General features: G+C 44.1%; 1 protein-coding gene across 1 annotated transcript; it reads left to right on the forward strand.

The window, feature by feature from the left end:
- The first annotated feature begins 8,576 nt into the window (after positions 1–8,576).
- On the forward strand, positions 8,577–10,139 carry LOC103735035 (protein FRG2-like-1). The gene is made up of 3 exons (XM_008834135.1): positions 8,577–8,718; positions 9,022–9,087; positions 9,676–10,139. Exons 1-3 carry the CDS (start codon positions 8,577–8,579, stop codon positions 10,137–10,139), a joined length of 672 nt encoding a protein of 223 aa, XP_008832357.1.
- The last annotated feature ends 4,274 nt before the right edge of the window (positions 10,140–14,413 follow it).

The following is a 14,413-nucleotide window of genomic DNA, read 5'->3' on the forward strand; positions in this document are numbered from 1 at the left end:
AAATTACATTTATTTATTTATTTATTTATTTATTTATTTATTTATTTGTGTGTGTGCATGAGTGTGTGTGTGTGAAGTGTGCCTGTACCGTGGTGTGCATGTGAGGCTAGAGAGCAACCCATAGGAGTCTGTTCTCTCATTCTACCATGTGTGTCCTAGGAGTCTAACTCAAGTCTTCACTTGGTAGCAAGTGCCCTTACCTACTGAGTTATCTCCTTGGTTCTTAGCTCTCTTTCTTTAGGTTAATTTGGCTAAAGGCTTGTTAATCTTATGTAATCTTATGCTTTTTTTTTTTTTTTTTTTTTTTTTTTTTTTTCTTTTTGAGACAGTGTCTCTCTCTGTAGCCCAGGCTGGCCTTGAACCCACAGAGATCTGCCTATATCTGCCTCCTGAGTGCTGGGATTAAAGGCGTGTGCCACCATGCCCAGCTAATATTATTCATCTTTTTGAAGAACTAATTCTTTCCATTTTATTTATTTATTTATTTACTTAATTTTGAGACAGAGTCTCCCTGTAGCTTCAACTGGCCTGGTACTTGCTATGTATTCTAGGCTGGCCTCAGTCTCACAGAGATCTACCTGCCTCTGCCTCCTGAGTGCTGAGATTAAAGGTATATGTTACCATGCCCAACTTAATTCTTCTATTTTATATTATTATTATTACTATTATTATTATTATTGTTTTATCTTTTTGAGTCAGGGTCTCCCTGTAGCTCCAGTTGGCCTGGAACTCACTAGGTGGACCAGGCTCACAGAGATCCACTTGCCTCTCTGTCTCCTAAATGCTAGGATTAAAGGAGTGCATCACCACGTCTGTCCTAATTCTTCTATTTTTAAAGACAATTTTTTTTGGTCTTTTTGAGACCTGTAACCCCAGATGGCCTGGAACTCACTATGTGGACCAGGATGACTGTGAACTCACAGAGATCTGCCTGCCTCTGCCTCCTGAGTGCTGGGATAAAAGGCATGTGTCACCACCCCCAGCTAAAAACAGAATTTTTAAGGGACTGGGGAGATGGCTTAGCCTTTAGGAGTATGTACTGGTGTTGCAGTGAATCTGAGTTCAGTTCCCAGCACCCACATCAGGCAGCTCACAACCACCTGTAATTCCAGCTCCAGGGGATTTGATGCCTTCTTCTGCCTTGCTCAGGCACCCATACTCTCAAGCACGTACCCACATACAGACATGCCCATATACATATAACTTAAAATAAATCTTTACAGAAATTTTAAATTTCATTTAATTTCTACCCTGATGTTAATTATTTCTTTCCATCTATTGCCTTTGAGTTTGCTTTTTCTTTTTTTACCTCATGGCCCTAAGGGATATAGCTAAGCTATTTATTTGAGTATCTCTGATTTCTTGATGTAGCAACATAGAGATATAAACTTCCTTCTTAGGAATGCTTTCATTGTATCCTATAAATTTTTGTATCTTTTCATTTTAAAATATATATCTGGGTGTGGTAGCACACACCTTTAATCCCAGCACTTGGGAGGCAGAGGGAGGTGGATCTCTGTGAGTTCAAGGCCAGCCTGGTCTACATAGTGAGTTCCAGGACAGCTGGGGCTACAGAGAGACCCTGTCTCAAAAAAACCCAAAAATATTATTTATTATTATTACTTTTTAAAAACTTTTAAAAACTTTTTATTATTTTTATGTGTATGTGTGTATTGCCTGCATGTAGGTAAGTGCACCCATGTCGTGCAATGCCCAAGGAGGCCAGAAGAGACTGTCAGATTCCCTGGGACTGGACTTATGGACAGTTGTTAGCTGCCATGTGGGTGCTGGGATTCAAACCCAGGTCTTCTGCAAGAACAGCCAGTGTTCTTAACTGCTGAGCCATCTCTCCAGAGCAAGGGTCTCCCTGTAGCCCCAGCTGGCCCTGAACTCACAGAGATCCTCCTGCCTCTGCCTCCCGAGTGCTGGGATTACAGACGTGTGCCACCACGCCCGGCTTAACCCCCCCCCAATTTTATTTTTATTTTTTTGTCTTTTTGAGACAGGGTCTCCCTGTAGCCCCAGCTGTCCTGGAACTCACTATGGAGACCAGGCTGGCCTTGAACTCACAGAGATCCCCCTGCCTCTGCCTCCCAAGTGCTGGGATTAAAGGCGTGCGCCACCATACCCAGCCTTAAACCCCTTCTTTTTAAGTTGCTTTTGTCAGGTGTTTTTGTCAGAGAAAAGTGACTAATACACAAGCAAGCCATAATTCAGAAAATAATAGTTCTCTTTATAATAGTGTAAAACCCTAGAAATAGTATAGTTATTTTTAAGTTTGTTTTCTACAATTTGAGATATCTCAGCACTATTTAAAAAATATTTTATTCATTTTTAAAATATTTTATTTATTATTATTTTATGTGTGCGAGTGTATTGCCTGCATGTATGTGAGTGCACCCGTGTTGTGCAATGCTGCAGAGGTCAGAAGAGGACTGGCTTCGGATTCCCCTGGAACTGGAGTTAAGGATGGTTTGTAGCTGCCATGTGCTGGGAATCGAACCTGGGTCCTCTGCAATAGCAGTCAGTGCTCTCAACCACTGAGCCACCTCTCCAGCCCCTTATTCATTATTTTTATTTTATTGCCTGCATGCATGTAAGTGCACCTGTGTCATATAATGCCAGAGGAGGTCAGAAGAGGGCATCGGATTCCCAGGAACTGGAGTTACAGATGGTTGTTAGCTGCCATGTGGGTGCTAGGAACTGAACTCAGGCCCTCTGCAAGAGTAGGCAATGCTCTTAACCACTGAGCCGTCTCTCCAGCCCCCATCTCAGAGTTACTTAAGATCACATCTTCTGAAACCTTCCAAGCTTATTGTTCAGAGCTTAAACCACCTAAGAAATTCTTGGGGATGTAGACTCATCCAACAATTATTTAAAGAGGTTTAGCTATTTTCTTAGTCATGCACTTGCTACAAACGGTATACTTTCTAAAGGCACTTTCCTTCTGAGGGTGTATTAGATAGGATTTACTAGAGGAACAGAACTGATAGAATAATATATATTAAAAGGGGATTTATTTGGTTGGCTTACTTGGTGTGCTCTGGGTAGTCCAACAATGGCTACCTTCATACTGGAGAGACTGAGAACCCAGTAGCTGTCTCAACCTGGTGTTGAAGGCCTGGAGGATTCCTGGAGAGTCTCTGGTCTTCAGTCCATATTGAAAGCCCTAATGATTTTGGCTCTGGTATCAGCAAAGGAATGTCAGAGTAGTACCCAGAAGATGCCCTTCACATTTAGCATAGGTCTTCCCACTTCAAAAAAACCTGATCAAGAAAAGCCCTCACAGGTATGACTAGCAGCTTATTTCCTAGATGATTTCAGATCCAGTCAACCAAAATTAACCATCACAAGTCAATTTAACATCCAATCACATCTCTTTATGTCATGCATAAATTCCAAGTGAAATAATAACCAGGCCATAATTCTGCCTAACATGATATTACTATCATACCCACAACTGTAAATGTGCCATTTTTCTTGCAGAGTTGGTGACAAACTCCCTTAAGGACTGCTTACTTAGTTTTTAGTGTTTCAGAACTTAGATATGATAAGATAGATTTACAAGACAACCAGCGATTTTTTTTTTTTTTTTTGGTCTTTGTGAGACGGGGTCCCCTTGCAGCCCTAGCTGGCATGGAACTCACTATATAGACCAGGCAGGCCTTGAACTCACAGAGATCTGCCTGCCTCTGCCTCCCAAGTGCTGGGACTACAGGCGTGCGCCACCATGCCCATAGACAACCACTGATTTTATCTCAGTCAATATCATATTACATGATAGAGGAAAGAAAACTCAAATATCTGCTCAATGTATGTATATATATGTGCAAACATATTCTTAACAAAACAGGACAGAACATGCCAATGACAAGTCTCTCTTCTGCAACTGATCATGTGGCCTTATCTAGTATTTATAATTGTCTTTCTCTATTATCCATTCAGTATTTCTTCTACCTTCAGCAAGTCATCATCCAACTGGGCCTGTCAATCACCTGACCAGGAGAGCATGCCTCACAAGAAAGCTGATTCTCCTGAAGACCTGCTAAAGAGATGGGAAGAACAATTACCCCCTAAATGAGATAATGAGATATGCTCAGAGGTCCCACCTCCCAAGCAGTTTCTTACAGATCTTCATTTTAGCAATGAAGATTATCTTTTAGCAATGAATTTTAGCCTGCTAACTTTTATGAGTTCTGATTCAAAAAGTGTAACTTTTCCCTTCTCTTTTTCTATCTCTTTACTGGCCAAAATTCAAAGCACGCTTTCCCAGATTTTCTGGACATTCTTGCTCTTTGAAGAACAGCCTCACCCATTCCATATCCTGTGCAGCTGATCACCTTCCTCCAGCTCCCTCCCCACCACTAGGTGCTTTCCTGCCCTGTTGCTTTCTCTCAAACTCTACTCAAATGGCCCTCAAGTTTCCTTGAGTCCATTTTTAAATTGTTTTATCAACAAGACTAAGAACCCACAAAAGGGAGCCCTGGTTCCCTGGTAACTAGACCAAGTCTGGAGAGACAGAGATGCCCGTCTGAGATGGAAACTCACTAAGAAAGACAGGAACAGCTCAGTTGCTCCTCCTCATACAGCCTCATTCCCCGGGGAGCCACCCACATTTCCATCTTCCAGGTCTAAATGTCCTGACGAGTTTGAGGGAGGGAGTAACTACTCGAAGCCTGAATGTCTAACCTCTCCACTACTTCTGAGACTAATTAGAACTTACTGGAAAATGTTTACCGAGCTCCAAACAGGGTGTTCACAAAAGACACTGTGATTGTTCTATCTGGGCTCTAAAGAAACTTCAATAAAAGGAATTCCTGTAAATGGTGAACCTGAGAACCAATTTAACCAACTCCACAATCATTGATATGCTCATGTATTACCCAGAATCACTTAGAAATCCAGATTGCGATCAAATAGAGCAAGGTTTTGCCTTAGAATAGGTATTTGAAACAAAGTACAGAGATACAGAACACAAGGTTCAGAACACAAGCTGTCTTTTACAACTGAATGTAATTTGAAATACAAAACTGAAGAAAGTTGACCTGAGGTGATGAGGGCAAGTCATGACACCTGTGCAACATGCTACAAGTAGACAAACTTGGGTAACAATTAACTATAACAAGCCGGGTGTGGTGGCCCATGCCTGTAGTCCCAGCAGTTGGGAAGTAGAGGCAGGTCAATCTGTCTGTGAGTTCAAGGCTGGCCTGGTCTACATAGTGAATTCCAGGCCAGCTGGGGCTACAGGGAAACCCTATCTGACAAAGAAGAAGAGGAAGAAAAAAACTATAACAAGCATATGTAGTGTTTATTATGTAGACCAAGCCTGGTCTTCAAACTCAAGGCTTCAAACTCACAGTGATCTGCCTGCCTCTGCCTCCTAAGTGCCTGAACTAAAGGCATGTGCCACCACACCTGCTTCTATTATTGGTTTTTAAAACTTTTTCAATTTAATTTTGTGCACGTGTGTATGAGTGCCTGCAGAGGCTGGAAGAGGGTATTGGTTCCCCTGGAACTGGAGTTTCAGGTTGCTGTGAGCCACCCAATGTGGGTGCTGGGAACTGAATTCAGGTCCTCTGAAAGAGTAGGGGTTCTTAACCCCTGAGCCATCTCTCCAGCCCCCAATGTTTATTACTGTATAATTGTCAAAATTAGCAAAGTTAATAGACTATTTCCTATTGTGATTTCCAATAGGAAAATTCTCCACAGTAAACATATCATGAAAGGCAAAATTGGTAACAGTGAATATTTGGAAACAGTGTTTGACTTTTTAAAAAAAGCAAAAGCAGCAGGCGTGGTGGCCCACACCTTTAATCCCAGCACTCAGGAGGTAGAGGCAGGCAGATCTCTGTGAGTTCAAGGTCAGTCTGGTCTACATAGTGAGTTCCAGGCCAGCTGGAACTCCTTGTAGCCCCAGCTGGCCTCGAACTCACAAAGATCTGCCTGCCTCTGCCTCCTGAGTGCTGGGATTAAAGGCGTGTGCCACCACGCCCGGCTAAATTTAGTTTTTAAAAATTTTTTAAATTATTTTTATTTTAAGTGTATGAGTTTATTGCCTGCATGTATGTGAGTGCACCTGTGTCGTGCAATGCCAAGGAGGTCAGAGGAGGGCATCGAATTCCCCTGGAACTGGAGTTAAGGTTGTTACCCATTATGTGGGTGCTCGGAATCAAATCCCGGTCCTCTGCAAGAGCAGTCAGTGCTCTTTACCGCTGAGCCATCTCTCCAGCACCTTAAATTTAGTTTCTAAGAGTGGACCTGAACTCAGAAGACACTTGTTTCCCTAGATACCTCTTGGAACTGTCTCCTGGAAATATGTGGCTGGAACTGTCTCTGTGGAACTGTGTCCTTGAGTCAATGATTTTTGTTCAAAATGGTTTCTCCAGCTTCAGTTGGGAAAATCACAAGTTTGGCTCCACCCTTATCCTAACAGACCATCCTCTCTTTTCATCCCCAGTTCTAGAATATCTCATTCACTCAAGGTCACTTGTCCTTCCCAATCTTCTCTGTGTGTAGTGAAGATGGGTGCACTGCCTTTCAGCCTTTCAGTAATTAATTACTACATTAATTCTCAAGTACCCACATTCATGCATTCATTATCTATGGTTGGGGCACCAAATTGAGGTTCTCAGGAAACAAGATGAAGTACCCAGGTCACAAGACATAAGAGCACATGGTTTTGCTGGGGTTAATTAAAAGTCCAGATTACATCCATTTTATAAATCATTCCTACACTATCTCAAGCAAACAAACAAAACAGAACAGACAAAACAACAAAAGAAAGGAAAACAAAATCTGTTTCTGTTGTTTTGCTATCCAAGACAGGGAAGGACTCAGTACCAAAAATTTATGAGTCAAGCTTTTGTGTCACTGTTACCAAATAGCTAAGAGAAGAGAGGAGAGATTTATGTTGTTACTATTCCCCCAGGATCAGTCGTCTTGGCACAGGAGGCCTGGTGGAGAAGAGCAGTTCACACCAAGGCTTTGAGAAAGCAGAGAAAGCGCAACTTATGTAATGGCAAAAAGAAAGCAGAACAGAGTACTACTACCTCATGGGCCTGGGGCAAGATACAGTTCCCAAAGACACCCCTCGGATGACCTACTCTCTACCCTCTGGCCCCACATGCCAGTGGTCTATCAAAATGCTCCACTCCATCAATAGATTAGACAATTAGAATAAAGACAACCTGATTTAATTGTGTCTTTGGAAATGTCCTCCCAGACACACCCAGATGGGTGTTTATTTAACAAGGTGTTTCCTAATCCAATCAAGTTTATCAGCAAGATTAGTCATCATACTTACTTTCAAGGTCAAAGGATTCCTCATGGTTTTAGCCTTCTAGATGTCTCTGATTTTCCTTTATTAATGCTTTCTCAGTTTAAAGGACTCTGGGGTCTGGGATCATCCAAGGTTTATTTCAGGTTCTACTGTTCTTTCTATTTGAGCCCAAAATCTTACAGGAAGTAAACCTGTCTCTATGCTTAATGGGGCAATTCCTGGCCTCAATGCATGATTGGGTCTAAGGACCTAATAGTTTATATTATACAGGGGTTGAGGTGGAAGGTGGCCAGTCAGTGTGCATCAAAGAATCATGTCAGCACAAAGATTTTGAGATTAAAAGATTTTTTTTTTACAACAGGATGGACAAATGGCCCATTAAGTGTCTGGAAATAGATGAGGAAAATGATCCCAGAAAACCAAGAACACAGATGGCAGATCTGACTAAACTCTGTGGAACACAGTGAGGCTCCCAGACCAACGACAAGAGTGGAGTTGAGGAGACATTCTCCTCTTTACTAGAGTTTTCTGGGTTTTTTTGGGGGGCAGTGTCTTGTGTAGCCCTGGTTGGCCTCAAACTTGTGATTTTCCTGCCTCTGCCACTTTTCTGATTGTTTTTTGCTGCCTTCTCAGTGTTTGGTTACATTATTGTTGTTGCTAACTTAATGTAATCACATTTCATTTAATCATCTCCATTGTTAGGAGATAGGAACAGGTGTATGTGAAATTTGTATTCTCCCAGGTGTTTTCATTTTTATCACATTTATATCTATCAAATATACCCAACTGAAAATGTATATCTGAAGGAAACAACTAAGTTACAGATGTCATTGCTAAGCACCTGAAAAATTTCAAAACCTATGTCTATAATTTTGGTATGTACAAAGTGTTTGTTTTTATCTATAATTTCTTCATGTGCAAAATATTGATATACTTATCAATTTAATGTTGATTTAACATTGTATCTTAGAAATCTGGGCAGTGACTTAAATATTTCTAGGTGGAAACTGGTCCAGGAATTATGTGTGAACGAGTCCCTTGCCTTTCTGTCTCTTTGCGCCTGGCTTTGTTATACATTTTGAGGTATCATGTAAAGGTACCATTGCATCTGGGACTCAAGGACAGCATATAGATACATTCTTTAGCCCACACCTGATGAGTGGCTGGAAGTGGGAAGGGCTTCAGCCAATGAGAGAGAGCCACGCCCATCAGAGGGACTAGAAAAGGGATCTGCAGAAGGCTAACCCATGCTCATTCTGCTCAGCAAAGAAGGAAAGGCTCTCCCTTTAACCAGAGCATGGAATTAGGAAGTGACCACCCAGACCCTTACTGCCCACCCCTGCATGGCCATCCTACTAAACAGATGACCTTCAAAAGGAGAAGATCAGATGAGGAGAAAGAGTTGGAAGAAAAAGACAAGGAACTCTCTTCCCCTTCCAGTGAGACCAGGGAACAAGGCAAATGTGGAGCTTAGGGTACTTCATGTAGGGCAGGAAAGACGGGTGGAATTACAGGTGCAGAGTTGTGTGGCTTGGGTAGAGTGTTCTCTGAGAATAGGGGTGTAAAACGGCTTTGAGAAGGTGGCAACGGTCACCTGGCAGCAGATTAGAACAATGTTCTTAAATTGGGTAAAAAGTCTTAGTTCACAGAATGACTTAGAAATATGGTGGGTTTGTCAGTGACAGAGTGGGGGTCTAGAAGACTAAGGACCCTCCAGTTATTGAATCTCCCATTTCCTTTAGGATCAGAGCTTAGTCAAAATGAGGAGAATCCCAGTGAAATGGAATCCAGTTCCAGAAACCAACCAGGTAGGTTTTGACTCTTCTGAAGGGAGAAGTTACACATGATGCTAGTTTTCCATAGCCATGGCTCCAAGAGCTCTCTAGCTTCCAGGGCCCTAAAGTTCTTGGCTCTGGACAGCTGATGGGAACCAACTTTTTTGGTATATCCTCAGCATCCTGTGTGTCCATAATGAACTGGGGGTTTGTGTGTGTCCAACTGGTGGTGTTCATTGAAGCTCTTATTTTATCCATAGAATCAAATTTCAGCTCAGATGGTGGAAAAACCAGGGAGAGAAAAAGCTGTTCCCAGGAGACGAGTCAAGTCAGACTTGGTGAGCTCTTACTGTTTGCCAAATGGGTTAATGTAGCATCCACCTTACCCAAGGCTTGGGCAAGAAGGGTTCCAAGGACCTTAATGTGTTCAAAGGACCCTGGAGTTCTTAGAGCGTCTGGGATGTAGAGTGAGTTCAGCTTTGCTTCATTGTGGAGGCTGAGGTGGATGGGAAGGAGGAAATATACAGATGCCTGAGGCTCTGAAGGGGCTTGATGAGATTCTGGAACTAGAGTCTCTGGGAACTTTTCTGGTCAGTCTCTTACCAACACAATTTTCCATAGAAAATGATTGCATCTCCCACTTGAAAAAGCGAAGAAAGAGCTCTGGACGGAGGAGAATGGATCAGAAGCCTGACAGCTGCCAAAGTGGGTTAGCAGTGGGCATAGCACACAGCCCAGAACCTCAGCACACAGCCCCACCACCACTTCGTCAGAACCTGGTTGCCTCTCTTCGTACTATGTCTGAGGCAATTTATGAAGACATAGCCCAGGTTCATGCACAGCAGGCTCATTCTCTGCTCACCTGGGAACAGTTCTCTGTGCTCACACAGCTCCGGGGACCTCTGAGCACCATGGTGCAGACCTTCTACAGCATGGCCACCCAGGCAGCCTTTGTCCTGCCTGCTGAGGGATGGCTTGTCCCAAGATACATGTCAGCTTCCCAGGCCCTGTCTAGGAATGAATCTCAGAGTTCCTCGTCAGAGGACGTCAAGGAGATCATAGATCCTGCCACCAAATTGGACTAGTCCTGAACCAGGACCATGTGACTCTCATAATCATAGATGGCACTTCTGGGACAACAAAAGCCAGCTACATCTCAGGGTCTTCCACAGAAGCTGTATGATTTTCTGTACACTGTTTAAATCAATAACCGAACAGTGTTCACAGGAGAGGAATTTGAAATATTTACTCACATCATGAACTGTGTTTCTCCAAGGAACAGGATTAAAATGTTACATCTAAAGTAGAAATGTGTTGTCTTTGGGTGTCTTGTTGAAGATATATATTTATGATTAGGAACTTCAGGAATGAGACTTATGTATCTGTCTTTTAAAGTACGGCAAATAAATATTTCTTTCATTAGAAAATGCTGTAGCTTTTCATTTTTCCCATCCCAACACAAGGAGGGCAGGTGTCTATAAATCTTTAATTACATCTCTTGTTGAGAAATGCTTGTATTTTTTTCCTGTTTGTTGAAATAACCAGAAATAGCAAATATGGATAATGTATATCAAAAGAACCTATGGCCCGAGGCACACAGATAGTCAGAGGGATGGAAGGTAGGAGGGGCAGACAAAGGTTTCTATCAATATTTCCATAGCTTCACATTACCTTCACACCAGAAGGATCACAGCAGGCAAGACCAGAGACAGCCTCTAAGATGCAGAAGTAAATCAAGAGAGAGGGCTGGAAACAGAGCTGGCTAATTCGGGGGGAAGGGAAGAAGCTGGCTTTGCATACTGGAAGGCATTGGATTGGACTGGACTACCCAGGGCCACAGTAGTAGGTCATGGGTACGCCTGGCCCATTCCACATGGGATCTGGTGTCTTTTGCCTGTAGTGAATGGATGAGGAGGATCCTCCTGAATAGCCTCTGAAGTTGGTTCCATTGTAGGGTTCCATTGGGTCCTTGGGTTTGTGACTCTGCAGCACCTGCAGGCTGGCCCATGGTAAGGTCTTGTTGTTGGTGCCTGCCCTATTCAGACCAGCCTTTTCTCTGCAGTTGTGGCCCTTAATGGCTCAGGGTAGGTCAGCAGGAGTGGTGCCTGGGTCCATGTCTGGTCTCCTTGAGAAGCATAGGACACCTGAAATCTTTGGGTGTGTAGGATCTGACACATAGGACCCAGGTCACAGGAATGGTATATCCATGTGTGGGGAACCAGTGTAGTGCTGACCTGAATGAGAAGTGGCTGATTTGGGGGACTGGACAGCATTGGACTGTACTGTGTAAGGAACAAGCCTGGCCTTTCTAGTAGGGTGGAAAGGTAAAAGCTTAATAGAGCACAGGCCTGGCTCCTTCCACTCTGGTGCTCTATGGGAGGCCACATTTCCCAGGATGTGGGAGGATGGATGTCCTAGGTCAGGTTATACAACATATCACAGGTTCTTCCCCAACAGGCCTAGGATCTGACACATGCCCTGGTCCAGCTTTTCCTGTAGCTGTCCTGGCATGCCACTGCCTAGGTGTGTGGATGGTCCTAGTCCCTGTGTTCACCACCATCATTGCAAGTCAGTCAAAGACATGGTCAGCAGAATCCCAGCATCCATCCATAGATATACATTGTGTGGAACTCACAATTCTCATTGCCCACCCTAATTCTGTCAGCTTCTAATCAGCTCTGTGGGCCTATCTGATTTAAATATTCAGTTGAGCACCCAAGGCTGGGAGAGGTAAATCAATCAAGGCTTGTTAGCAGCAAGTATAAGGCAAGATAATAACTAGCCTTGGCCTGCAGTGCTACTTGGGTAGGATCCTGAGCATGAGATTGGAAAGGACAACAGTGACCCCCTCTTAGTTTCTCTAAACTGCACTGTGTTCCTGATTGTAGGTATCTTGTCTCCTCAAACCCAGGTACACGCTTCCCCTTCTGGATCCTCAGGAATTGCTCCCTCTCAGGTCTCTCCTTCTAATATGTACCTTTCTTGGGAGCCTGAAGTACTGGTGACCTTAAAGGGCTCTGTCTGTCCTGATAAGGGTTAGGGTTTCCCAGGGACCTGTCTGTTTACACTGGATGACAGGGACCCATTTTACACAGCATAAAACTGAGGCCTAATGGAGTTGTTAACCATGTCCTTGTGGCAGGAACCCCCCAGCACAAAGAAAAAGCAGCGTAGTGTGGTCTGTTCTTGAGTGCACAAACACAGTTCTGCCTGTCACGACCTTGTAGCACAGGGCACCAAATCAGGACACATGTGTTACCTTATACAGGAGACAAAGAACCCAAACAGTAAAGGGGAGATAACAGAGGATCTTTCTTTCTTCTGGGTTCTATTTTTTTGAGTATGAACCCACAGAGCAGGTGCTAGCCCGAATAAACTGCTTTTTAGAGCAAAGAAAGCCTTGGTTTTTATCTTTTTGTTCAGTGTCTGAAAATAACTTGGGGGCTCATCTAGGATTTAAAGACATTTTTTGCTTCCCTTGTCACTGGGCCATGAAGGGATAACCCTCCTGGGGTAAAGATTCCAGGAGTACAAAGTACCCTGGAGGCCCAGGAACTAGTTCAGGGAACACCACCATGTCAGACTGGTAAGAACATGGGTTCCGGGGCTGGAGAGATGGCTCAGTGGTTAAGAACACTGGTTGTTCTTGCAGAAGACCTGGGTTCGAATCCTAGCACCCATATGGCAGCTAACAACTGTCCATAACTCCAGTCCCAGGGGATCCAACAGCCTCTTCTGACTTCCACAGGCATTGCATGACACGGGTGCACTTACCTACATGCAGGCAATACACGTATACACATAAAAAATTAAAAAAAAAAAAAGAACATGAGTCCCTTCACTTTTGAAAGTCTGCCCCTATAGGCAGAGGGGGAGGTTGATCATGTCACAGAGTTGGCCTAGTAGCCTCGGAGAAGGTAAAGCCTGATCTAAGGCACTGTATGAACAGAAAAAGGGAGAAATAAGGTTCTGGAAAAATAACTCCTACTTGGAGCAAAGCAATGCCCACACTAGATTTTTTCCCATGAGAGGTGGCTGGCAGCAGAAAGGGAATGAGAAACATGGGCACTCTGAGAGAATGGGGGCAGGGCAGAAGTCCAGGAGAATGGGTTATCAAGGCCTGAGGCCTGAGGAGGACTGGGGTCAGAAGCTGCACCTATACTGGGCACACAGGGGACTGGAGCACAGCAGCTGCCAATGAGACCATGGCCCAGGATCCCCAGGGAGCAAACTAATAGTAGCATGGCCAGGTCCTTCAGAGGGCTGAGCACTGGCCTTTCCCAGGAAGGTCTGCTTTTGTTTCACTGGGGCCAAAGACAGCTATTGTCTGAGGTCCAGGGGGCTGCTCTGAGTGTACTGCCTGAAAGGGATACAAGCAGAGCATGGGTCAGGATTGAAGGGTCTCTGAAGCCCAGAGCTGGGGCATCAGAAGAAGGCTGTCTTCGTTCCTGCAGTGAGCTGGCTGAGGGCCCAATGATGTCAGAGGCTGTGTACGGCAGTGGGTTTGCTGACCCCCCCCCAAAAAAAAAGCATGAGGCAGGAATGGAACCAGGGGCTCAATAATGGGGACAGTGCACTTGTTGGGGGTCTCCAGACTCAGGATAGTTCTCAGAGTGGGGGCCCCTTGCAGTATGAAGGTGTGGGTGTCAGTGATCCCTGGGATAATGCCTTCAGGGGGTCAATACTGAGCCTTCTGACTCAGAGGATTCTGACTGTTTTGTTGGAAAGGAAGGATCAGGTCCCTGGACATTTGGATATCCCCTGAGAGGTGAAGGGGATGGTCACAATGCCAGGATGTACTTGCAGCAGTGGGGGTGACAGAGACAGGGCTTTGGCCCCAGCTCCCACCTGATGATCAAAAAAAAAAAAAAAAAAAAAAAAAAAGGGAAAGAAAGGAAGAAAGAAAGAAAAAGAAAAAGAAAAAGGACTACAAGCACAGGGAGTCTCACAGAGTTGTTTCTTCCCCCTTTCTATTTTACCTGGAGCAACACATACCTTCCCTATCCTCCCTCAGCCATCTGGAAACTTTCAAGGCTTATGTCAGGCTGAGAGTCAGGCACCTTCTCCTTAGCTGTTGTGGTCAGGCTACTGTTTGGGGTGTGCTGGGGTCCCAATCTCCTTTGCATGAGATGAGACATCACTTTAGTTTACATCATTGTAAACAGCAGGACCCTAAGCAATTATGTAACTTTTGGGAAAAGTGAAAAAGTTCTACAGGTGCTTCTCACCCTGATCTGTCTCAGTTTACAGGGTTAAATAAGGTAATTGATGAAAACAGAAGATAGAATCTGGGCAGGTAGTTCAGGACAGGGACTCCAAAAACAACAGGTCCCCAAATATCCTTGGCTAGGTAACCAAA

This window comes from Nannospalax galili, unplaced genomic scaffold (genome assembly GCF_000622305.1).
Source record: "Nannospalax galili isolate Female #2095 unplaced genomic scaffold, S.galili_v1.0 scaffold996, whole genome shotgun sequence".
Taxonomy (NCBI): domain Eukaryota; kingdom Metazoa; phylum Chordata; class Mammalia; order Rodentia; family Spalacidae; genus Nannospalax; species Nannospalax galili.